We start from the raw sequence: 25430 nt of genomic DNA, 5'->3' as shown, positions 1-25430 counted from the left end.
TTCACTTAATGAGTGTAATATTATTTTACATATAATAATTTTTTGACAATTTTTTATTTGTAAACGCCATATTTGGTCAGCATGTAAAGGACAAACCCAGCTGAATAATCTGTATAAATAAATAAATCGGTCCACTATATTATAAAGCTGCCATAGAAACGATCGGTCGAATACTCACATTCTTATGCTGCTCACCGAAGGCTAGGAATAGTTTCGTGGTTTCTTTGAATTCAACGTAGATTCCGATTGGAATTCCACTGTAACAAGTTGACCCGCATTAATATACATATAGTAATTTTATGTTGTTTTCTTACTTTATTCAATAAGTTCCATTAACAAAATAAATTATTCGCAAAATTTTTCTGCAAAACAAAAAACGCTTTTCCATTTTTTATTTTAATAAAAAATCGAATTTTTAAGTGAACGAACAAGATTTTTTGGGTTTTAGTATATTTTAAATTAAAATTAACAGTCATAAATTTATTCTGACAACAAAATCCAAAATTGACAATGTCGAGTCGACATGTACACGTAAATGATAAAATTATTGACTCCAATCTTATAAGACTGTAAATAAAATAATACATTATTTTGAAAAGAAAAAAATTTTAATTAAAATTTTAAACAAATTTAGCTTAGATATTAACCGCTAATTATTAATTCAAAAATTCTTCAACGATTTTATTCACTTTAAGATAAAACTAAAATAATATTTCAATTAATACTAGATGATTTTTTTAGTTTAAAAAGAAGTATAGATGTTGCAATGTGGACAATAATTTTTGTGTCCAATGCATGAGTTACCAAAGTGATGTCCACATGACAACACTACCAAACGATGAGAACCACTCAACATCGTAGGCTCGTGGCATAAAAGGCAATGTACTCGGGATTTAAATTCTTTAAGCTGGTGTTTTAGCTCCAAGCACATTTTATCTTTTTCCTCCAATCCACTTTTAAATTCTTCAAGTTGTCGCTTTAGCTCCAAACACATTTTATCTTTTTTATCCAATTCAATTTTAGATTGTTCCTTCAACTTTTTTATTTCATGCAAATAGTTTTCATTTAATAGCTTTGGTAACTCTTTTATTGGGTGCAAAAATAAATCTCTTTGAATTTTTAGACCAGCTACGAAATCCTGACACAATTTATCCATCTCCTTTTTAGATTGTTCCTTTAACTCTTCAATTGTATGCAAATACGTATCCTTCTGAGTTTTAAGGCCAGCTCCTGTAAGTCTTTAGACCTTTCATCAGACCGGAGTTCTAAAGCTTGAAATTTCTGCTTTTGTTTTTCCATGTCAAGCAAAAAATTTTCATTTTGATTTTTTAGATCAGTTATCAATTTTTGACACATTTGATCCTTCTGCAATATTTGCTTCTGAAAGTCTTTAGCCTGCATATTGTGCATGGATGTCAGATTAGCGACGTGCTCTTGCCACAGACGGTGAATATCATAATGAGATATCATGATGTTTTGTTGATCAACTTCTTTCTGATCATCATTAAATGTCTCCTCTGATTCCAGAGTTTTCTCTTCATTTGGATTGACCTGTATTTGAATTCCGAAATTTAACTTACTTGAGAGTTTGAAAAAATGAAATAGCTTCATGCGCAGAAACCAATTGACTTCAAAAAAGTAAGTGCGCAGCGAATTTGAATCGAAACATTCATTACGGGCAAAGTTGTCACATGAGTTTCAAAAAAAATATGTCTGGCAACGCCCGCTTTCAAATGTGTGCACAAGCTTTTGTTTTTGTAGGGTTGAGATCAGTGCTGCCAACATGTTAGGGGAAAAATAGCTGTTTCTGGTGGGAAAGCGTAAAAAAAATAGCTCTATTTGTTGTTATTGTTAATTGCATTTTAAATTTTGATAAATAAATAGCTTGAGTAATTTTTTTGCATTGCTATAGCTGTCACAGATGGATTTGACAGCAAAAAAAGGTCTAAAACTGAAACACAAAAATAGGTTAAGGAAAATAGAGATAAAGAGGACGTGATCATGGAATTGCAGCTGAAGAAATAAAACTATATAATAACATTCTAATTATACTATTCTGCAAGCAAAATATTATTAAAAAATATAATAATAAAAGTGGTCACACTTTCTCGTAGAATTTTTCTCGTTTTTCTTTCAATTCAAGAAAAACAAAGCCAGTGTGCAGTAGTATGGTAAAAAAAAAAACATCGTTGCATCGATTATAATTAATGGGTGATGCTTCGCGATTTTTTTTGATGATACCGATGTCCATAGATGCATCAAAAACATCGGTCGTTTAATTTTACAATTATTCAAATAGAAACATGTTAAGACCAGACCGACTAAGTCTCATTTTATGTTTGCAAAGTATCGGCAAAAAGTATTATATCTGAAAATGTGGTTTTAATAATTAAGAGTGCTATGAAAGCACAACATACATAAAATATGACTACTACGGAAGCATAAATTGTTATACTTTTAAATTAAAACATTGTTAATCAAAAATTCGGATCAACGGAATTAAATCAACCGAATTTATTGTGATAATTTAAATTTTAAACATTGTCAGTAAAAAATTGTTAATGTTGTGAAAACTAAAATTTTATTGTTTTATTAAATTGGAATAATAGATATACGATATCAACGCTTAACTAGTAAGCTTTTTTCTCAAATAAATTACGTTGAAATACCGGAACATCAGACACCATCGATGCATAAAAGTTTCTGGCCGATTTTGTATTATTTGTTGTCGTTACTGCAATTAATTAAGTTTTGGTTAAATATAATCAATATTTAATCATAGTCGGTTTCAGGAATACCCCATCAATTTCAAAATGCATTAATTTACGCGATACTTTTTTCTTATCGAAATTGACAAGCTCAACATATCGATAGGTCGATTATTATTCGAGATCGAAAATAAAGGAACGCACAAACTCGCTCGCTTGTTTGACCGGGAAAAAATCAAAAACCAATTGCTCTTTGGCCGCGCGACAAGCATAATTTCGGGACTCGCGAAAGGTGACGGAATAAAACCAGTGCGATCTAAGGCAAAGCGTGTCTATGTAGATGTGAGCGAGGTCTTGTCATTTTTGTATGTAAATTGAATTCAGCCGCCTTTAAGACGCAACAATGCTGTAATACATTTGGATTTTAAATGTTGAAAGTCAAACAAATTTATATCGTGTGCGTCGTGAATGTTGATTGTAATTGTGCTTCCAATTTTTATGATAAATCTTCATTGTGTATGTGAATGTGTACAAACGACTTCGAGCATATGTACTTACACATACTTTAGCATTTATGTTGGTGTGTGTAAAAAATTAAGCGACTCAAAAAAACGACGATTCGAAGTCGAAGTCGACAACGACGACGCCGACGCAGCAGCTGAGAAAAAAAGAAACAAAATAACGCGCACAGAGTAAAGAGAGAAGCGCCGATAAAGCCACCATTTTACAGTGACGCAGAAAGAGAGAGCAAAGGCGCATGTTAAACTAGTCAGCGCCTTAGGATACAAGTTAAACAAATTAAAGCATTTAAGATTGTCGTGTAATACTAATACAAACACGAAATATGGCTCATTTTCAAATACATCGTGACAACGAAAAGGAGAATCCCAGCATGCTGAATCTTAAGGAGAAAACTGCTGGTGCAAAGCAGCCACTGGCTGTCATCGGTGGCAAGGAGAAGGCGATGCAAGCGCGCGCAAATTTGGCCGTGCTAAATTCGAATATCAACCATGGCAATGTGCAACGCCCCATTCCCGCGCCTTCCGGCAAAGTGGTAAGGTTCCATCGCAATTTCATCCCAACTTTGTTGTTGAGTGTACATACGTGTGTGTGTGTGTTAGTGCAGCTGCCTTGTTCCAACATTGTTGGTGGTGCGATCGTTACGAGGATTGGACACAACGGTGGTGGTTTTTTGTCTGTCTATCTGTCTGTCAGCTCGTCTGTTTCTGTGTTGATATCACTATGCTTTCTCATTTAGTGCGGCACCTTAAAGCATGCATTTCAAATGTGTTTAAAACATATTTACAGATAAGCATTTGCAGTTTGGAATTTCATACACACACACACACACATACACATGCAATTTTGAGTGCGCGCCTAATCTGCAAAACTAACCTAGAAATGCACACTCCAACTGCGAATCTTGCGCGCTTTTTTTTTTGTCAAACAACTACAAAAACAAAAGAGCAGGGACTTGCAAAGAGTAAAAGCAAATGCAATTACAACGCTCACACATGCACAGTATGTGTGTGTGTGTGAGAGATAGAGAGAAAGATAGAGAGTGAGCCCTGGGAAGCCAGCAAAGGGCGCGCATAGCGAAGCAAATACAAAAGTGACAGCGACTGCGCGACTCACGTAACAGGATTTTTCCCAAGAGTGGAAAACGAATAGGCGAGACAGAAACTGATGTTCGCTCTCCTGCTGTTGTCATGCTGTTCTCCCTTTAAGCACACACACACCCAGTGAATTGATTTTTATTTATTAATGCATTTGTTTTGTGTGTGTATTTGTTTTTACTATCCAGGCTTTTCGTGAAGTTGGAAATCTTAGGGTAGATGAAAATGCGGGCTATTGCAACGCCAAAAAATCGAATGTGGTGCCTGTGGAAAAATTCAAGACATTCTCTGTTTACGAGGACAACATTGATACACAGGTGCAGTTGCAACTGCAACCTCACGTTGGAAAGCCCGCTTCCAATGCCGCCGAGAAGGAGAATGTGCACAATGACACTTGCAAGTTGTAAGTACTCTTCCAGAGTTGCCACCTTCTCTTTATAATTACTCCACATTGAACTCTCTTCACTTGATATTTCACCAGTGACTCGATCCACAAGGAGTATGCCATGCAGCATGGCTTTGATCTGGACACCACGCCCATGTCCGTCACCGATGTGCTCTCTCCAATGTCGGTGGACCGTTCCATGGCAGACGCCAGCAATGGCCAATTGTCGAGCGAGAACAGTCTGACCGAGAACAGTTTGGCCAATTCCATTGATGCTTCTGTTGCCTCCAAGTTGGAGCTGTTGCCACGCAACGATCGTCAACGCTTCTTCGAGGTGGTTCAGTATCAACACGACATTTTGCAATATTTCCGCGAGAGCGAGGTAAGTTAAGAGAGTAAAGAGAAAACTAACACATAATTTTACCATATTTATGGGAATTACGTATGGACAAGTAAAGTTGTGAATCCTCTGTACACAAACAAAACTAATTTCCATTTCCCTCGAATAATCCATACTGTTACTCAAGTAATTTTTCTGACACATTTTTAAAAAAAAAAAAAAAGGAAAAATTTTTGTTTTTTAAATATAATTATTTAAATTTTATTTTATATAGTTGCTTATGGTTCTTAAAACAATTTGAGTAAAATAATGAAATCCATTATATTTTACTATTAAAAAAAAAAAAAAAGAAAAACCAAATATATGCATATTTTATCTGTCAAAACAATTACTTGACTCACTGTATGTGCACGTACTTGCACACACGCACTCACACATACACTGAGACACAGAACCCTGTCGCACCCTAATGGTTAATGGTCTCTTCGCGCGTCGATGCCTTTTTCTTTTCTTTCCTTTCCTTTTCTCTGCCTGCACCGCTGGTTTTGTGTCTTTACCATGTGTGTTTATAATAGGAACAACTCGGGGCATTAACTGAGCGCCTTCTTCATTTGTTTATTATACGAACCCTATTTCTGTCCCTGTCTTACTTGGACTGCAATGTATTCCTAGAAGAAGACGCCTCAATGCGTTCCTGTTTTGGGTTGATTGCGCATCTGAAACAAACGCAGCTGGCCAACAATTTTAAGTTGTGTTCAGAAAAGGGTCTAAATTTATTAAGTTTAGTTGGTGAGCTCAACACTCAGACTCCCTGTTAATATTTAATATAATGGATTTTATTGTACCCGCTAGTTTTAAATTTAGATTTGTGCATTATTGCATATAATTCAAATTTGTACATTTAAAAGAATTTAATTAATTTAAATAATTTTCTTTTAGTAATATGTCTAATATATCTTCAAAAATCTAAAATTAAATAAATGTAAATTATGATGAGTACAATGTAATAATTAAAGGTATAACTCCACATTTGGTCAATTCTGACCGATTTCCGGAATGAAATTAGAAAACGTTAACATTATCATTTCGATAAATTTTTTTAAAAGTGAAAACCAGAACAGGCCTGTATAAGTTTCTTAGTGCATTTAGCAAATTATATTGCAATTATATTAAAATCAAGGCTGAAAACCTCCAAAATGTTGTTGAAGGTTAGGATTGGTGGCTCGAACCATAGAGCAAGACTTCGGTTCGCGAATCGGTTTATATATCGCCTGAACCCAAGGTTTGGGTTCAAAAATAATTTTTTTTTTCGAACCTTTTATTTGAGAAAGCTGTTTGGTTAAGGTTCGTGTTCGCGAAGTAAATAATTTCAAGGGTTCGGTTTATGCTCTGGTTCAGGCTGCTTAAAAACCCGAACCGTTTCTACGATGTTCGGTTCAGAACCGGCTTGCGGAATTGATTATAATTAATGTTAATATCGACTGCAAACGAAACACTCAACATTTAATTTAAGCTTTATTAACTTGTTCTGTAGGGACTTCAATTTTCGAGGGTATTAGCCAAGTTGCCTCTCTGATTGTGACAGTGTCCGCCAATTTATCGTGTGTGGAACTGCGTCCGCAGCCAAGTACAGTGCCTGCCAAAGCAGTTCCACACACGGTTGAAATGGATGACAGACGGACAGATGGATTAAGTAAATGAAGAAATTAACGTGAAGTCTTGTTGAACTGATCGTAGAAATCGTCGTAGACGGCATTGCTGAGCTTCTCCAGGGAATCCTTGCGCTGCTGATCCTGTTCAATGGCCAGTTTGGCATTGTCCCTAACGAGATCGTCCAGCTGTTGTTTGTGCTTGCGATCCATGTCGATCTGTTTGTGCATGAGTGTGCGATCCATGTTGATGGCATACTGCTCCCACTGCTTGTCCATGAGCTGGGCCTCTGTCTTTCGCTGCAGGGTGTCGGCCAACTGCTGCTCCTGACCCTTGCGAAAGTCCCGCAACTCGTCGGCCGTCATGCCGCGATACATGAACGCGATTTTCTTGTTGGGATTAGTACGGGACTGGGCTACGTCCGGATTCTCAGTCAACATATCACTGGACAACATGTTGTAGATCTCGGCCATATCATCCTCGTAGGTCTCCTGCTTGTTGCGCAATCGATTCTCCTGCTTCTGCTTGGCCAGATTGATGTTGAACTGGCGAATCTTGTGTATGATCTGATGGCGCATGCGGTGATCCGACTTGGCCATATCCTCCAAGTGCTTGTCGCGACACCAGATGCTCTCCATGTAGACATTATCGGCCTTGCGACGCGCTTCCTCCGCCTGCTTGCGCTCCATAACCTGCTGATCGAGCCAGGCACGTTGCTGTTCACGCTGACGGACCTGTCGATCGCTCTTGTTTAGATCCTCGCCGTAGAAGATCTGGGCACTGGATACGCCCAGTGTAAGGTCGGCATCGGCAATGCGCACAGGCGTGGATTTCTTAAGGAAATTAGGATCATTGAGATCAAATTCTCGGCGCTGATCTTTGCGTTGGTAGCGGCAACGATAAAAATTAAGATCCGAGTCGACAATGCGTTTCTCCTTCTCCAGTTCCTTTTCTTTGGCTGTAATCAGGCGCTTCTGCAATTGCTCCTGTTCCTCAAATCGCTTATCACACTCTAGCTTTTCACTCTCCTGCTTCTTTTTTTCCCTTATCTGTCGCTCCAGCGTATCTAAATCGAGCTAATGACAATGTAATATAAGTAAAAATGCAGCTCCTTTCCTTCTTATGTCTATGCTCACCCCAAAAAGACGCTGCTTAGCATTGAAAATGCGCTTCTTGCGTTCCTCCTCGTACTGCTCCCGCTTCTGCAGCTTGATGGCCTCACTGAGGTCATCCTGGGTACATAATGCCATTTTGAGCGTCATCTTGATCCTTTACTTTATCTCGTATCTAAAAAATATACACATACAAATATTGTTTGTTCCAGTGTGAAATAAGTTTGCTTTCTGAAATTCAAACTGGTTTTGAGTTCCGAGTTTGTTTGCTTGGTTGCCGTGTAGATTGTTGGTAGGTTGTTAGTTTTTATAGCATAACAAACAAACTGAACAACACAATATGGTATGGTTAATGGGACTGCTGTCATCTCTATAATTATTTCAGATATTGGGAATTGCACCTCAAATATATTTTAAACAATTTCATTTTTAAAAGAAGTACTCTTAATTTAATGATAAATACATGAAATATTGGTTGCACAACTTTGCTCGTGCCATTTTTCTAAAGATGTCTACAGGTGTAAATGCTGATTGATATGAATTGATTAAAAACTTTATACAGTTAGCTTCGACATTTGTCATCATAATCACACTAAAAAAATTTGTTGATATCTGTTCGAATAATAATCTTTTTCGTCATTGAACACATCGATTTGGGAAGATTTCTTTCTTTTCCAATTCAAAAAAATAGTGCAGCCGAATGCTCTCGGATACGTACGACGAGGCTGCTCTTAGTGAAAGAAAGTGTCACAAAGGGTTTTTACGCTTAAATATTGGTGATTTTGACGTTGATTACCTAACATTCATGGCGCAAAGGTCACGCTCTGCATTTGGTTGACCAGCTAGGTGCTATAATTAATAATGTCATTATCCATCATGAAAATTTTCAACCACACGTCGCAAAAGTGGTCAAAAAGTACTTGGAAAGGAGATCTAACTCCACCCGCTGTACTTTGCAGACATTGCTCCATCTGACTACCACATTTTCCGATCAATGGCACACGGTCTAGCTTACGAGCACTTCCGAAATTATGAAGAAGTCAAAAATTGGATTGATTCTTGGATCGACTCGCTACCCGAAAGATGGGCAAAAGTAGTAGCTAGCAACGGTTGTTGTACACCTAATAGTTTAATTTGTTAAAAACAAAATAAAAAATTCAACCAACGCGGATTTCGATTCATTTAATTTATTTTAAATTAATTCTAGCAGACCACACAAAGTATTTGCATAACTTGGATACGCCTTGATAGTGTGAAGTCCATAACTTAATTTTCTGCCCTTCTTCGGCATCACTGCTTTAATTTGATCTACCTAAAAAAACTTATTGATTCAAGTCTTAAGTAAAAAGCTTCATCATCTATATTAAAGGTTGGGAATTAGAAGATTTTAAAATGGTTCAACAAGGGACTCATTTAAAAATTAGGTTGCCGCAGTTTGCAGAATATTTAAAAAAAAATTATACTAAAAATAATTGAAACCATGTTGCGGGTGCCTACATCTTTACTGCCATATTTGATGGCGTTTGGCGTGTCCAATAATCGTTAAGCTGACCATTAAATAAACACCTAATGTACATCAAGCTCGAATTGGCGTTTCGGAAAAAGATTTGTGCGCTGGGAGTGGCGCATATCACAAATTTGAATGTGGCTCACGTACTTCGAAATAACCAATAAACAAATAAAAATTGGTAAATTCGATTTCCTACAACTGAGGAGAGGAAAGGAGCAGGCAATGAGGGGAAATGTTGCTTGCGGACAAGTTTAGTTCCCAAGCGTAGTCAAAGTTTGCAAGTTTTTTGGTTACCTGAATGAAACACACACAACTACGAATACTAACGAGTGCGAAAACTAGAAAGAAGCGAGAAAGGGTTAAAAGATATTCGTATGCTATGAAATAAGTAAACAAATATTCGTTTTTTCTTTGTTTTAACAAATTTGATTATAGTTAAATCTGTCAGCCATCAATTTTATGTTTACACAATCAATATTGATAGACACTTATTGTTAACGCAAAGCTTTGTATTTACCTCTTAACACCTGAAAAAATCATAATTTATACAGGCAATACAATAAAAAAAAAAAAATTTTAAAATTAATTAAATCGATTATTAAATACAATAAAATACTTTAAACTATGTATAGAATAAGGTAACAATTAATCAACGGCATTTCATGTTAAGTCTATAGTTTACTATAGCTTAAATTAGATAAATTGTGTAGCACATGGTCCTAGACAAGAGTGCTGCCATGTTAACTGAATAAATAAATAAATAACACTTAAAAGACTCTTGTTTACGTATCCACACATATGTTAACTTGGCTCCTCTTATTATATTTGCAGAAAAAGCATCGGCCAAAGCCACAGTACATGCGTCGACAGACTGACATCAATCACTCGATGCGTACAATTCTGGTTGATTGGCTGGTTGAGGTCGGCGAGGAGTACAAATTGGACACGGAGACACTGTATCTAACTGTCTCATATCTGGACCGCTTTCTCAGTCAGATGTCGGTGCAACGCTCCAAGCTTCAATTGGTTGGCACTGCGGCCATGTACGTTGCTGCGTAAGTACACCAATGTTGCCACCCACATTTAACTGTTTTCAGCCAAGTTATGCTCAAGTTGTTGCTTAGGGACAAACATGTCACCATTTATCTTAATGTGCACTGACTGCAAGCATATTATGATTGATTGATAGTTTGTGAAAGCGTACTTAGCTAATCAAATTATTGTGTCACGTAAGCCAAATAGATGGACACATCACAACATGTTGCAAAACTGTTGCCACATGGCCTCTTGACCACATTATAACATAGTTGTTCAAACTTGTATAAATAAAATATAAATTAAACACGAAATTCGTTTATTTACAGTAAATATGAGGAGATTTACCCACCAGATGTTGGTGAGTTTGTCTTCCTTACTGACGACAGCTATACGAAGGCCCAAGTGCTTCGCATGGAGCAAGCTTTTCTAAAAATTCTGTCCTTCAACTTGTGCACACCGACAGCCTATGTGTTCATCAACACTTATGCTGTGCTTTGCGATATGCCAGAGAAGCTAAAGAACTTAACTTTGGTAAGTACTTAGCACAACTTTTTTAAGAAATGTATAGTATACTAATTCTATTGACTTGTTATGCAGTTCCTTTGTGAGCTATCACTGATGGAGGGAGATTCCTATATGCAATATTTGCCATCACTAATGTCATCTGCTTCGCTCGCTTTATCGCGTCACATTTTGGGCATGCCGATGTGGACAGCACAGTTGGAAGAGATAACCACATACTCTTTGGACCAATTAAAGGATGTGGTGCTAATGCTGTGCAAGACACACAAGGCTTCGAGCTCCAAAGAGCTAACCACTACGGCCATACGGGAAAAGTACAAGAGAGACAAGTAAGATCAGTGTTCATTAATTATCGGTGTAAGAACATTGATTCTAATAGTCTATTCCTCTTTTACAGATACAAGAAGGTGGCTTCAATCGAGTCTATAGAACTGAGCGATCAAGAATTCGATGGTCTTTTGCAGTCTTACAAGGCGGCAAGCCGATGCTTAGCGGATCCGTTGCCTGGACTGAATATGAATTCGAAAGTCAATTTGTTTTATAAGTTTTAAGTGTTTTACAACAGCATCAGCCATGATCAAATTGTATTGTAGTGTAGTTTAGCGTTTTCATTGTAATCTTTCGATTAGTTTTATTCGTTTTAAGTGTAAGTACGAGTATTATAAGAACTGCTGCCAGCTGCCAAGACGCACGCGGAATGAGAAGAGCACTGCCATCTAGATTAGAAGCAGCATATGAATTGAATTTGAAACAATTTACACTGGCGAGCTATTGGACAATTAAATATGCTGACATGAGCTACCACCAAGAACTCAACACACATTACTGAAGAAAAACAAACAACGAAGAACAAAGTCCAAGTCCTCAGCGCAAGTTTGTCACGCAAAGCGTGCGCAGCAGCAGATGATTTCTAAAGAGCACCACAAGATGAAATGAATAAATACTATAAACATAACTAACAATTATCTTAAGCTACCTAAACACACATTTTTAGTTATTTAGTTGTTTTATTGGCTCGATTTCCTTGTATTTTTGTTTTATTCGTATTTATACACCAATATATGATATGTATACCAGATGACTTTCAAATATGCAACTAAAACTCGGTCAAAATAACATAATATATTTATGCTATATGCTAACAAAATAGGCTATAAATGTTCTGTGAACCACTCAACAAATGTAACAAATATATCAAGTTTACTACCAATATAAATTACATTTTACTCAGCCATTAAATGTAAGCTAGAAACTCGCCAATTAACAATACTAGTTCTTACATTATCTATAAATATTTAAACACGCTTACTAAACGTTTAGTTCAACTTTTTATCGTAATAAATCACTATTTATTTGCCAAGAGCAGCAAATCGAGATCAATTTGGCCAGCGCTACATTAGGTTAATTTCAATTCAACAACTATTTACACTTAAATAGAATCTGTTTTACTTGTAACTACATTTGTAAGTCGAATTTTACTAATCACAAATAAAATTTAAACGTATCAGCCCATAATAGCTACACAACCTCTTTTATACATAAAATACAAGTGAGATCGTTATAGTCTAGATCCCGACTATGAGACCACTACACAATTTAGATCAGTGATCGTCATGGCCAATGAGAGCTGCGGAGGATGCGGATGCAAACATATAGATACAGAGCAAGATCACGCAGCGAAAGCTCAACAAAATAAACTATCAAACAAAATACCCTTTTTTTTATTAAAAAAAATATGGAGGGAGATGCACAATCCGTTATTTGCCATAATATTTTTTGGAGATCAACTTTAAAAAACAGATTATCTTTCTACAATACGATCGCATCTTTCAGTGCAAAGCAGAGGTAGACAGTCAATCTCTGCAAGTGATCTCTACTAGTTCAACAAAGACAAACATGCAGTTATAAAATACGAGTATATCAATATGAATTCCTGAAGCAAATACATTGAGCGAAATAAGAAATTTAAAAACGAATGACAGCTGTTTTGAATTTTTTCAAGTCATACAATAAGCAAATTTTTGTGAACTCAATCCACTTTATTTTGTACACATGGTGCTCAAATAGGGGAATATTTAGGTGCTAACTTTAAGTGTATCCGAAAATCCTGTACATTCGGAAATTTAATTTTCGTATGAATAACTTTTTAACGGCTGCAGATTTAGCAGTAGAAAATTAGATAAGTGAAATTTATAAAAGAATAAATACTAGCGGTTTTGTTTTTAATAATCTTTATTAGTATTTGTTTAAAATTATGCGTGGCCAATTGTCTTTTAGTCAAATTGAAGCCTTACAGTTTATTCACACATTTCGATAGATACACGTATTGTCATAAAGCTTGCTTGGAAATTGAAAATAAGGAGCTCAGACTTGAATCAAAGGGTTGATGATATTTAATTATATGAAAAGCAACGATCAAATGACTCATATTAGCATACTCGTGCTGAATTAAAGCGAATGAATGAATGAATTGAATGCAAATGAATAGACAAATCGATCGATTCGAACTGAATGTCAGATCAGAGTTCATCGACTACAAATTGTTTGTTATGGAAATTAGATAACAATTGAATTTGTTCTGGTTTCTTCTTGTAACAGTTGTTTATTAAAAAAATAAAATAAAAATAATGTTCTAGGAGAAAGCATATGTATCCTCAGAGCCTAATTCAGTGGGTATCGGACCCAAGTACAGATGTGGCTACTCGGTTGAGAGTATTCATTGTTAATTCATCTTGATTCGGATACAGTTAAAAATGCAACTCTTGAGCGTAAAGAAATTGACAAACAGAAATGCAAATAATGTCTCCAATGCATGTGTTCCCATATATAACGGAGGAATCGATCCACGGGTCCTTATTCTCTAGTAGGCAAATCGTGTGTCCGGATGATAGCCGAGCTTGTCTAGCGCTGGATTGCAGGCAAAGTTGATCATGGGCGGTGGGCCGCAAAGCAGGACAATTGTCTCATCGTTGGCCGGCAACAGATGAGCGCCAATCATTTCGTCATTGATGAAGCCCACGCTGTAGGTCCAGCCTGTGTTAGAGAACACAAAAAAAGAAGAAAGCGATTAGATTGAACACTCCACTAAATATTGAGAGACTAAAGGAATAAGACCTACGATTATACGTTAACTTTTCCCTTGCATTGTGAAATCAAAGCAAAACTCTGTGTAACTAGTTGCTAGCGGGTTAGACTTAATAGCTAAAACGTTGCTCGGACCGATGGCCAAGCCGCTCCAGACCCGGTATACATGTGTAGTTGACCATTGGCGGTGGCCCACATAGCAGACACAGCGTCTCTGGGTCGGGCGGATGCAGATGCTCTTGCATCATCTCATCGTTGACGTGGCCAGTATTGTAGGACCAGGCTAAAAAGCGCGCGTGCGCCGTGCGGGGCATCCGTTTGAGGGCAGCATGTGACCAAGGGGGGCAAACACGAAAATTTCAACATAATAGATTGCTAAACTTATTCGACCGGTGATAATATCAATGAGATCTAATTGTGAATGGTTTCAATGAGCTCCTTCTTCTATAATTTAATCAATAAAAACCTTTATGAATACAAAAGATAATTAAATCTATGAATAAACATAGAGCATTCTTTGATTTAAATTAAACAACTATATAAATATCCTTTACTATTCCATCTATAAATATCTTTAAGTATCAAAATGAAGAATTCGTTATTGTATAAGAACTTATCCCTACAATTGTTACGTTCTTTGCATATGAATATGGTTAAAATGGGTTTTTACTATTATGTAATAAATGAAACGTTGCTTACACTTAAAAAATTAAATTCCAAGTGTTATACTAAAATAAGTGTGAGTTGCTAAGTGCACACAAGTGATTATGGATAAGAAGGGGGATACTCTGGAATCAGCTTCTCACCTTCGGCAGATTTATCAACGGTGTACCAGACCTTAAACTGGTCAGGATGTTTCTTGGCTAATTCATCCAGCTCGTCACGCAGCAAAATATCCTTTTCACTCTATAAAATAAATAAGTAAGAGGCTATGGAATTATAAATGTTTAAATATGGAAACTAACCTGGTTGGCAAATAGAAGAGCTATTTGGGTTTTGTCCTTGTCGTTTCGCTTGAGCACTTCGCGTACCAGCTGCAACATGGGAGTGATTCCTGTGCCACCGGCAATCATGTTGACATACTTGGCAGTCACATGCTTGGGAGGATCCTTGCGCAGTTTCTTTATGGAGAAGGTACCATTGCCCAGATATTGCAAACGGCCTGAAGGTCCACGGAACGAAATCTTATCACCAAGCTCCATTTGCTCCAAGTGTTGCGTCATTTTGCCGCCGGCTGGGAACTTGGGATGCACATCCTTGAAGTACACCTTCACAACTAGGTCCACGTAGCCTACATCCTCATCGGAAGAGATGGGCGTGTACGGGCGAATAACAAGCTCGTTGTCAATCGTGGCTATCAGATGAATATGCTGGCCAACAGGCAGTCCCAATATGTGTTGCTTGGAGGGCAGTCCAAAGCGGAATCGTCGTGTATCATGACTGAGCACCTCCTTCTCAATCAGTGGCAGTTGATACTTATCATTGGGATCTACAAGCGTGCGCAGACGTGCTGTCCGGTTGGGTTCCCGGCGGGGCTTTGTCGACTTCTTGTTGATGAAATAGTGGACTATCAGGGCGCCAGCGACTACGGCTATAACGCCCACAGCAATCGGAACAAACTGTAAATGGACAGATATGATTGAAATTGTGTAAGTCGTATGTTTATTTGCTATAAATAACTATTAAGATTATACATAGTTAATTTGCCAGACTGATGCCTTTGCTGATTAAAGGTCGAATTGCGTTATGTGAAAATTTTCCTAATGAAATACATGAATGATAATTTTACAATCGTCGTCAAAGCAACATGAATTTAAAAGTATCTATCAGCTACACTATGTATCTGCGGCTTTTTTAAACTTTAAGCGCTGTCTGTGAAGCCATACAATAATTGAGGTTATTTATATAGCTTAAACCACAACGACTTGGCCGCGACCTTGAAATCATAGTCCATTTTAGGAGTACGGTTCTCTCCACAATTATTAAAAATTGCACAGGCACTTAAAGCGCTCTGGGTGATAATCTACATACATATGTATATATAATTATCTATGACGTCACAATACACTCAAAGATAAACAGAGAGCGCCAGCTGTGCAGCTAAGAGAGCGGCAACATTAAGTGCGTGGCAACTCTCGTATTTTCTCTCGCTCTTTCAAAATGTATTATGCACTTACATCGAATTCCGTCATTTTGCACACACTTGTTAAAATGTGTTTGTTTTTTGTAATTTGTATTTGTAATTTAAATTTTCCAGCTATTGAACTTGACCGACTATTAGAAGTAGCAAGCGTTTGATGAACCGACCGCGTTCGAGCACAATTTCCAATTGAAATTGAAATGAAGTCAACGCGGTGAAGTCAACACGAGGGCTGGTGCCGCAGTCACACAGTGAGTGCGCAAAGTATGCTGGTGAGTCAGGCACTATCAAAAATTGAATTTAATTCAATTCAATAAAAATTTGCCATTTGTAAATAATGTATGAATTGAAAATGTCATCTGAAATATTTTGATTTCATTTTATTTTAAATAAATTAAAAGTTCAAGTTACTTGTTTTTATGTAAATACGTATTTAAAACACTGTCCCACAGTAAACGTTTAATAATGATGATAAGCTAAAATTAGCACTGCGAGAGAGCTGACACAGCACGCCAGTAAGAGAGCGAACTTACAATGACGGTTGACAAAAAAAAAATTGCTGGTTCAATTTCAATTTATTAAAGAGAGTTATTCCGTTTTGCCCAAAGAGAAAATATATTTGTGAACAGCTGATTTTCGAAGAGTGACTCTGTAAACTGTAACTTTACCTATGCCAAGTTTATACAACTTAAGTCGATTCACAAGAAATTAGTTAAGTTACATCGCATAAACTCTTTTTTAACGCACTTTGACTTAAAAAAAGATTTATCGAAGATGGCTTTAAAATTTATTATTTTTTGAAGTTGGTTTAAATTGTGGTATAAGAACACAATTAAGTCTGCACGAATTTGGGCAAATTAGGTTTACCTGCCTTATAAACTTTATATATCAGCTGTTTTTGTAAGATTGGGGTGTCAGTTCACTATATATAATCATTTAATACATGACGTCATTAAACGATGTGTGAGTTATTGCTTAAATAAACTTCGATAGCAGCGACTACAGGCATAAATATAAATGTATTTATATATAGCCAAGTACAACACATTTTTAATATTATAGAATTCTTTTGTGGGAGATGACAAATGGTAAATACTTGCATAAATAAAAATGTATATTTTTAACAATTATGAAATGTGCTGTACGATACGTGCAGTTAATGGATAAGGGGCGGGGGGCGGGCAGGAGGTTGCTCGGCAAATGGGGGAATATCAAGAATTATGCAAAAGCTGCATTGCAATGTGTTTCGTAACTTACATTGCTCTCAATGAGACGCGCCATATCCAAAGGCTGGAGACGCTGCTGCTATCCTTGGCTGTCAGAAAATCAATCAGTGCACTTTTGGATAAATTATATAATTTGTGAATTTGAATTGCACCGATGGAGCAACCTCACGCACAGACAGCAGTTTTATTTTAAAACGCAAAGCAGGCCCAACGCGAATGTCAGCACAGAGCAGAGATAGTGAAAGCAATTGTTTTGTTTGACCACCAAAATGTACGCTTCCACTCTTTCTCTCTCTCTCTCTCTGTCTTGAAGCAAGAGACACCGTGAGACTCTTGCAATTCTCTTGCGGTGCTCTTTCTTTTGTGAGTTGGAGCGTTTTTGATGAAATAAATTTAAATTACAAATAAATATACATATGTCATGAGATCATTAAGCTGAAATTCTGTCGAACAAGAGCTAAATGATATGCATAACAGATAACAAATTTATTGTAATAACAAACACTTGCAATTTGTTGAAAAACTTGTTTATTTCTTGTCTGTTCGTTCAGAACAAATTCTTTTGAACGAGTCAATCACTGGAGCTTCGGAACTGGTTCAGTGGAACTATGAACAAACAAATATAGTGCTGCCACTGCGTCAAACCAGAGGTGTATATCAAATAAAATGGTACCGCATCAACTCTGCTAAAAAGAATCGATAGTCATAAGTTTATCGCTGGAACTCTTTTCTTTCTTTCTGAAACGCACGTCGCAAGGTGTAGACATGTCGTAAGTAATTCCGTAAAAATAAATCTTTAAAAATATTATGCATCCGGAAAAGTGTAAAGAAATATTCAGGGCATGTTCATAAATAATATGCTGATTTAAATTCTCCGCACTGTATTTTTGGTGTGCGGCAATCAGAAACCAGCTTTTTGGACCAACATCAATGACCACATCAGTTTGGAAATGATTGCAATATTAACTTAAAATGCTGTGTTAAATATGTGACTACTCATGCAAGTTGCAACCATTTACACAATTCTTATACATTTCTACACAATTGTACACAATGTGAATGTATGTATCTAATTTGTACTTTTTCTATTACAGGTCGAAAGTTTCACGTGACACGCTCCTCGAGGGCGTCAGCGCTCTGTTGGAGCACTCGCTGAAGAAGAAGCGCGGCTTCCTGGAGTCTGTGGAACTGCAAATTGGCCTGAAGAACTACGATCCCCAAAAGGACAAGCGTTTCTCTGGCACTGTCAAGTACGTTGGCTAAAATACCTGCGCTGCAAGACTCCCTCCAACTCCCCTCACCAGTGTGTGTGTGTAAGGGGGAGAGAGATGGCTTCAGTGTTAGGAAGTCGAGAGAGTGTTGTCACACTCACACTCTCGGCGGACCTGCACTCAGGGTCTTTAAATCAAATTGAGTAGGCATCAGAAATGATTCCGAACACCTTAATTAAATAGATATATTAACAAACGCCTGCTCCTCTGCGAGCTGTGTAAGTTTTGCCTAATGAAATGATGCACAAGCCTTGAACCAAATTTTATTTGTTATTCACATTGACATGTTGCTAATCTTCGCATTTTAATTACCATTTTCAGGTTGAAGCACATCCCACGTCCCAAGATGAAGGTGTGCATTCTGGGCGATCAGCAGCATTGCGATGAGGCCAAGGCCAATGGCGTTGAGTTCATGGATGCTGAGGCTCTCAAGAAGCTGAACAAGAACAAGAAGCTGGTCAAGAAACTGGCCAAGTCTTATGACGCCTTCTTGGCCTCCGAGTCTCTGATCAAGCAGATCCCACGTCTGTTGGGTCCCGGTCTGAACAAGGCTGGCAAGTTCCCTGGTCTTTTGTCCCACCAGGAGTCGATGATGGCCAAAATCGAGGAGGTCAAGTCCACCATCAAGTTCCAGATGAAGAAGGTTCTGTGTCTGTCCGTTGCCGTTGGACACGTTGCCATGAAGCAGGATGAGCTCTCCCAGAACGTCAGCTTGTCGATCAATTTCTTGGTCTCCCTGCTCAAGAAGAATTGGCAGAACGTGCGCTCCCTGCACATCAAGTCATCCATGGGTCCACCACAGCGTCTGTACTAAATTATGTACTATGTTGAACTTAAAAACATTTTAAAAACAAATAAAATTTACATTGCAATGTATCTAAATTCGCTTGTATTAATTTCTGTATATGTAGTACATATTATGTTTTCGGTAGATATCAATGGTGTCCACCCATCTGAAGGAAACGGCCCGGAATTTTTATAAATAACGACAAGGGAATTTAAATTGCGAGTTCCTACGGTCTAGGAATGAAGAATCTTCCTTCTAATTAACACAAATATTAGCCATCAAGAATGAACATTCCGAATGCCTATTTGAATAAATTGAGTTTTTCTGTATTTTGCCCGTTTTCTTTAAAATCGAATTCCAAAATAGAGAGTATGAATTAAAAGGATTACTTGACAAAATATTTTTTCCATCAACAAAAGCTGATCAAAATGCAAAGAAAACACTTCAATTAAAAATTACAAGTTTGTTAATTCCTAAAAAAAATTTAATATTTATTAGTTTATGCATGCATCAATTCTCTATAAAATGATAGAGAAATTATGTAATAAAATGAAAAGAGATTTATAAATTAAAAAACCTGCAAAATTAGCTAACATTTTTTCAGATGATATTAAACAAAAGTTTTATGCAAAAAGGTTTTCCCTTTTTCGGAGAGTTTTCCTTTATTCAATTCCAACTTAAAACCAACCTCTAAGTTTGTAACGTAGTGTCATCTCATATTTATGACTTTCGTCTTTTAATCGGAAGGGTCGATTGTTGTCATCTTTTTTACTAAATCTAGTCCAACTGAATAATTACTATTATTTAAAAAAACAGCTTAACAAAAAACTGATAATTTTACAATCGTTGTCAAAGCAGTATTTGAAGTAGCAAAGTATCTAAATACCGATACAGATACCGAGTGTATCTGATAAATACTTTTAAATTCATTTTGCTTTGACAACTATTGTATAATTATCAAATCATACGTGATTAGTCTATTTTCTAATTGTGAATTACGTTTAGATATAAGAATTACTCGGTAGATTTCGAAGTTGTCTAGTTATCTGCTATTATCTATTATTACAAATTATTCTACTACATTTCAGTAGAACTAATGGTTCGTGCTAGGAAATCGCGTACTTCCACGGCACGATTCAAATCCTCGCTGGTGTCTCGTCTAGGGGCGATTGGCGGTGACCTGAACCTGGACACGTCCACTGTGTTGCCCCATTCGAGCATGTGGGGCTCACTCAGTTCCTCCAGGAGATTGTGCAACACAGTGGCAGCTGTGATAATACAAGATGCGGTCTGGAAACTGATGTCAAGGGGTTGGCTGAGGAAACGCCAGCGAGACATCAGGCGGTGCAGGGCGCAGTCGCTCAGCTCGTGCAGATGGTCGGCCACCTCGTTGAAGTCGTACTCGTGAGGAGCCACAGGATCGGAGAACTGTTGCAGCAGCCAAGGACGCATGGGATAGTTCTGATTGACGGGCGCCAGGACAAAGGCGGGCACCATACGCCTATTTATACAACGGGCGGGCAGCTGGGACAGTGGATTCGGTGGCTCCGCAAACATGGGCGCCTTGGGGCCATTGCCGTTTCCATTGCTTAGCTGTAGCTCACGGAAGAGCATTCGATCGTCTAAGAGGAACTCCATGCGCAGCATTGGCACAAATTCAGCATCACTTTTGCCCTTGCCACGCAGTGGGATGCAGCAGACGCCGAGGACACCGACGAGGGCAGCTGGCATGTTGCATTCCCTCTGGAAACCTGCCACCACATTGACGCAGTCTGCCTCGCTTTGGGGCAGCAGACGGAGAGCTTTGCCCAAGTTGGTCATCACGGCATTGCAAAAGACCTTGAGGCATTTGATGGTGCGGGCACGCGGCAGTGCAAACTGCTCCGCTATGATTGAGATTCGCTCTCCACTGGCCAGAAAGTAAAGCGCCAGTCCCACGCATTTCTCCGCCGAGATCCTGTCCAAATGGGGAGCTGCCAACTCCGGAACGCTGCGTAAGGTGGGCGCCAATTGACCGCAGAGCGACTTGAAGGTGCTGCGGGTCACGTGCAGACTGTTGAGGAACTCCTCGTCGTTGTACTGGGGAATGGTGTCCTCCCAGAACTGCGTCTGACTAACGCCCACAAATTCCGACTCTGAGTTGTCCAGATTGAGATCATCATGAGTGTCCGGCTGGGTATTGTCCGTGTGAGTGTTGTCCAACTGGGCGTGCTTCATGCGCAGCATGGCAAACATGTGCAGGTATCTGGACTGCAGCTCCATCATTTGTTGCATGAAAAACGATCGCAATTGTTTCAAGCGTCTTCGAGATTTTTGCTGCCGTCGCCTTCGATTTGTTATCACTGTTTGTTGCACGTGACGCACGTGAACTTTTATCAGCATGGCGATTTTCTGTTTGCGCTCCTGCAGAGCTGAGTCCGCGCCTGCCGAATCATCGTTAAGCAACTTGTACAATGCATCATTTAATTCGCTGTTTATTAATTTTAGTCCTTTATCCATATTTTAAGACCATACGGCACAGCTGATTTCCAAATGTAGTTTCAGCGCTGCCAACTGGTTTTAATACAAAATAACAACCAAACAAAACAATAAAACGGGCTGGCAGGCTTATGATCAATTTCCAAAATGGACTTAAATATGAAACTTTTATAATTTTAAAGCTAGGATTTTAAAAAAATTTTTCAGAATTTTTGTTATAATTTTGTAAAGATGTTGGATTTACCTTAACTTATCCTGGTTGTACAAATTCTTTTCCTCAGGCACAAAAAACTCCCAACATTCATAAAAAACTTCGCCTTTATTTGATCATATTTTGATTTCATAATTTTTTAATAAATTGTTTATTTTCGGCCAAATTATTGCTTAATAAATAAAAAAAAGTTTTATTACGCGCCGTCTAGATTGTGCTCAAACTATGCACTATTGCCAACTTAGCTGTTCTGGCTACTTTGTGAGTTTGTTTGCTAGAATAATTGCAACATCGGCTATTAGTTGAAAATCAGGATATTTTATGGCTATTTGCAGAATTTTTGTTAGAATTTTGGCAATTTTATTTATGTTTTTTTTTTTAAATTAAATTTGTAACTTCTCTGCCTTTGGGGGACGAACTTTAAACCTTCATTATATTGTTTTCCTTAATTTTATCTAATTTCGAGATTTTGATTTTCATCAAAATATTAATTTATTGCAAGGCTATTGCGTTTTGAAATTTGCAATACCTAAAATTTACATTTATAAGTATTTAGTAATTAACAATGTTCTGGTATATTTTAGGTATAAAATTTGACGACATTACTCCTCATTATCAATTTTCTCCTCACTTAACTCTTGCAAACGCGCGCAGTTTAATATTTTTTTTTTAGTATTTTTGCAATCATTTTTCGACAGGCCGGTGCTAAAAAAGTTTATTTTAGCTATTTTGAATCAAATTTTTAGCTGTTTTTCGAATATTTTCAAGCCAGAAACATCTATTTATTCCTCTAAAAAGTTGGCAGCAGCACTGTAACTCCGAAGTATAGATGAAAACGAAACAGTTTTTTTTTAATTTTTTTTTTCTAAAAAGTTGGCAGGACTGATTTAACGTTTCACGAACAAAATAGGTGACTTACAAGTTATTTTTTAATGAACAATTTGTATTGATTGTTATGCAAAAATTGCATTAAAGCTGTAAAGCGGTCCGAAATAGTTTTTTTTTTTTTTTTGCAGTGTTGCTGAATGTTAAAATTTATTGTGCTTCAACTTTTTAAACAAACAAATAAAGGACAAAAAAAGGACGAATGAATGAAAAAATTAATGATGTTATTATGAATGAGGATTCAGCATTGCACAAGGAACTGATTGAACTGATTGATCATGCAGACTGCTGTTCATTCAGGATGATTCCGACTTTGCGAATTTCAAGTCAATTTTCAGCGAATTCAACGATCTGTCGGTAATGGAGCTTAAGGCAATTGTTCCACACGACGTTTTGCCAAGAATACATTCCTACAACTTGACGGAAACAGTTAATAAGCGATTGAAACTCTGGGATTTGCATACAGGCTTTCAAAAACTCCCCAAGGATATCAATATGCCGCACTACACATGGGAGCCTCATTTGTTTTGACGCCAAGGTGAGATTTTAGTCACGCTGAGCAGCTGCCCCAACTGCTGGTAAGCTTGAGTTCGAGTTCGAATCCGAAAAGGTAACATACCCTCGCAAAGGGTATCACAGTGCTCTCACAAGGTGTCTAATGCTTCAAAAAGAAACACCGTCAAGTAATTGTTTCGACAAAGAAAGTATTTTGATTTATGGTTAACTTCTTATACGCTGTGCGGGTATATTAAGTTTGCGGAAAGTATGATCAGCAGTCGATATACGCTTGTCCATCTGTCCGTATAAACGAAAAGATCTCAAAAAGGGTAAGAACTAAGAGCTCCAAATTTGAAATGTAGTCTTCTTATGATGTCAGGCAGATCAAGTTTATTTTAAGTTTTTGCAACACCTACTGTGAGCGGAGCAATTCGCAAAAAACCGTGACTATTATAAAACTTGATGGTGAGTTTTTAATACCCGCAAGTGTCTGGCTATGTCGTTTACTTTCCAAGTTTGGTTCAAATCGGACCACTATATCATATAGCTTTCATAGTAGCGATCGGTCGAAAATAAAGTATTAGTATGTTTTCTGAGATATCTCAACCAGGGTAGCCGACCGTCGAGTGCGCTCGACTAATCTGCTGCTTAAAAATATATTTATAAATATACACTATATGCTTTTGTTTCAACGATAGGATGTACAACGATGTAGTGCCGCATGCGACTCCCAAGGTTCAACTTAGTTCAGAAATTGAAATACTGCTGTCGACCATGGTATCTACTGATCTGGAGTTGTCTTCTGCTTCTGCAACGGCAGGATGCTGCCCTTTCGAAACAATCTTGAGCATCTTAAGCATTATATCGTTTTGTTCGAGAATCTCAAGATCAAACTTTGCAGGGCATTAGATAGTTTTTAGTTTGCATTACGTGATGACACTTATTTTTTAATTGCAAAGGTGTAGTTTAAGTAATTTAAATAAAGTATTATGATATATTGTTTGTTTATTTCAGAGATTATATCGCTTGTTTAATAAGGCTATATCGTTATTTTAAAAAACGCTTTTTAATTATTAAAACATTTCCATTCTCGTGACTTAATGTTGACAACGTTTGTTATTGAGTCCTCTTCAGCGTTAATATAATATATAAGTTTCAAGTAGTAATTTTGACAAAATTTAAGAGTTTGCATTTTCTTAGTTATACCCATTAAAAATGGCCAATAAAGGGTATCATGTGTTTGACAGAATGGCAGAAGGAGGCGTAACAGACCCCATATAGTATATGTGTTCTTAATCAGTACTAACAGCCGAGTCGATTTACCCATGTAATAGATTATAAGAGCTAGAGACTTTGAGCTTGGTACTTAGGTTCGTTGACCAAGTTTGTTTACATTTTTGGATAGGACCACTATGTATATCATATAGCTGCCATAGGAACAATTGATCAAAAATCAAGTTTTAGCATTCAAAATTCCTTTGTCCTTGAGATATCTCATCCAATCTGGTCCTGTACATCCTGACAAAATTTGGTTCAAATCTGTCAACTATATAATATAACTGTCATAGGAAAGCTCGGTCGAAAACTAGGTCATAGTACAAAAAACATTTTTGTTTCTTAAGATATCTCAACTAATCTGACAGAATAAGCTTCCGTGTTGATCATATACATCCTGCTCGAATTTGGTTCAAATTGTATGTTTCTTTATTATTTTAGTTGCTAGTTGCTAATGGTTAGAACAAATTTAATAAAACACAAATAATTAGATTTTTGGGCTTTAGCTATGTATTTCTAAATATTATTATTGTTTTTTTTTTATAAAAATAAATTTTTTTTTTATTGAATACGCTCGTGCTACTCAAAGCACTTTCGTGTCATGATCATGGTTTTATCTATGCAGGGAGATTATAGGTTCTTGGTATGATGGGGATTTAAATAAACGCGTTAGAACATGACTCCATCAAAGGAC

General features: G+C 37.2%; 5 protein-coding genes and 1 long non-coding RNA gene across 9 annotated transcripts; 2 read left to right on the top strand and 4 right to left on the bottom strand.

The window, feature by feature from the left end:
• LOC117788726 lies at positions 1–354 on the bottom strand. Its single transcript, XR_004617790.1, has 3 exons — positions 315–354; positions 179–257; positions 1–109 (listed from the first exon to the last, which is right to left on the bottom strand). It is a non-coding gene; the product is annotated as an uncharacterized LOC117788726 (long non-coding RNA).
• A 2582-nt stretch (positions 355–2936) lies between these two features.
• Positions 2937–12255, top strand: LOC117786705 (G2/mitotic-specific cyclin-A). The gene is made up of 7 exons (XM_034625056.1): positions 2937–3762; positions 4513–4727; positions 4806–5091; positions 10153–10376; positions 10686–10890; positions 10957–11210; positions 11279–12255. The coding sequence occupies exons 1-7, from the start codon at positions 3553–3555 to the stop codon at positions 11430–11432; spliced, it is 1548 nt and encodes a 515-aa protein (XP_034480947.1). The 5' UTR covers positions 2937–3552; the 3' UTR covers positions 11433–12255.
• On the bottom strand, positions 6546–8081 carry LOC117786706 (RIB43A-like with coiled-coils protein 2). The gene is made up of 2 exons (XM_034625057.1): positions 7836–8081; positions 6546–7775 (listed from the first exon to the last, which is right to left on the bottom strand). The coding sequence occupies exons 1-2, from the start codon at positions 7959–7961 to the stop codon at positions 6756–6758; spliced, it is 1146 nt and encodes a 381-aa protein (XP_034480948.1). The 5' UTR covers positions 7962–8081; the 3' UTR covers positions 6546–6755.
• Positions 12256–13097: 842 nt separating the features above from the next.
• On the bottom strand, positions 13098–17710 carry LOC117787643 (NADH-cytochrome b5 reductase 3). Of its 4 annotated transcripts, none has more exons than XM_034626216.1 (4): positions 17363–17620; positions 14931–15584; positions 14772–14871; positions 13098–13914 (listed from the first exon to the last, which is right to left on the bottom strand). In XM_034626216.1, the coding sequence occupies exons 1-4, from the start codon at positions 17384–17386 to the stop codon at positions 13742–13744; spliced, it is 951 nt and encodes a 316-aa protein (XP_034482107.1). In that variant the 5' UTR covers positions 17387–17620; the 3' UTR covers positions 13098–13741. The 4 variants fall into 4 exon arrangements, with proteins under 4 accessions (XP_034482107.1, XP_034482108.1, XP_034482109.1 ...); XM_034626217.1 differs by lacking the exon at positions 17363–17620 and adding an exon at positions 16143–16301; XM_034626218.1 differs by lacking the exon at positions 13098–13914 and adding an exon at positions 14029–14291 and having other exon boundaries at positions 14773–14871; positions 17363–17710.
• Positions 17711–17988: 278 nt separating this feature from the next.
• LOC117787339 (60S ribosomal protein L10a-2) lies at positions 17989–19478 on the top strand. Its single transcript, XM_034625839.1, has 3 exons — positions 17989–18101; positions 18426–18581; positions 18924–19478. Exons 1-3 carry the CDS (start codon positions 18097–18099, stop codon positions 19414–19416), a joined length of 654 nt encoding a protein of 217 aa, XP_034481730.1. The 5' UTR covers positions 17989–18096; the 3' UTR covers positions 19417–19478.
• A 532-nt stretch (positions 19479–20010) lies between these two features.
• Positions 20011–21918, bottom strand: LOC117787193. The gene has a single exon (XM_034625645.1). It carries the CDS (start codon positions 21886–21888, stop codon positions 20467–20469), a length of 1422 nt encoding a protein of 473 aa, XP_034481536.1. The 5' UTR covers positions 21889–21918; the 3' UTR covers positions 20011–20466.
• Between the last annotated feature and the right edge of the window lie 3512 nt (positions 21919–25430).

The sequence above is a fragment of the Drosophila innubila genome (assembly GCF_004354385.1).
Source record: "Drosophila innubila isolate TH190305 chromosome 3L unlocalized genomic scaffold, UK_Dinn_1.0 0_D_3L, whole genome shotgun sequence".
In the NCBI taxonomy this organism is placed as follows: Eukaryota; Metazoa; Arthropoda; class Insecta; order Diptera; family Drosophilidae; genus Drosophila; species Drosophila innubila.
This window is presented reverse-complemented; position numbering and strand designations above follow the sequence as displayed.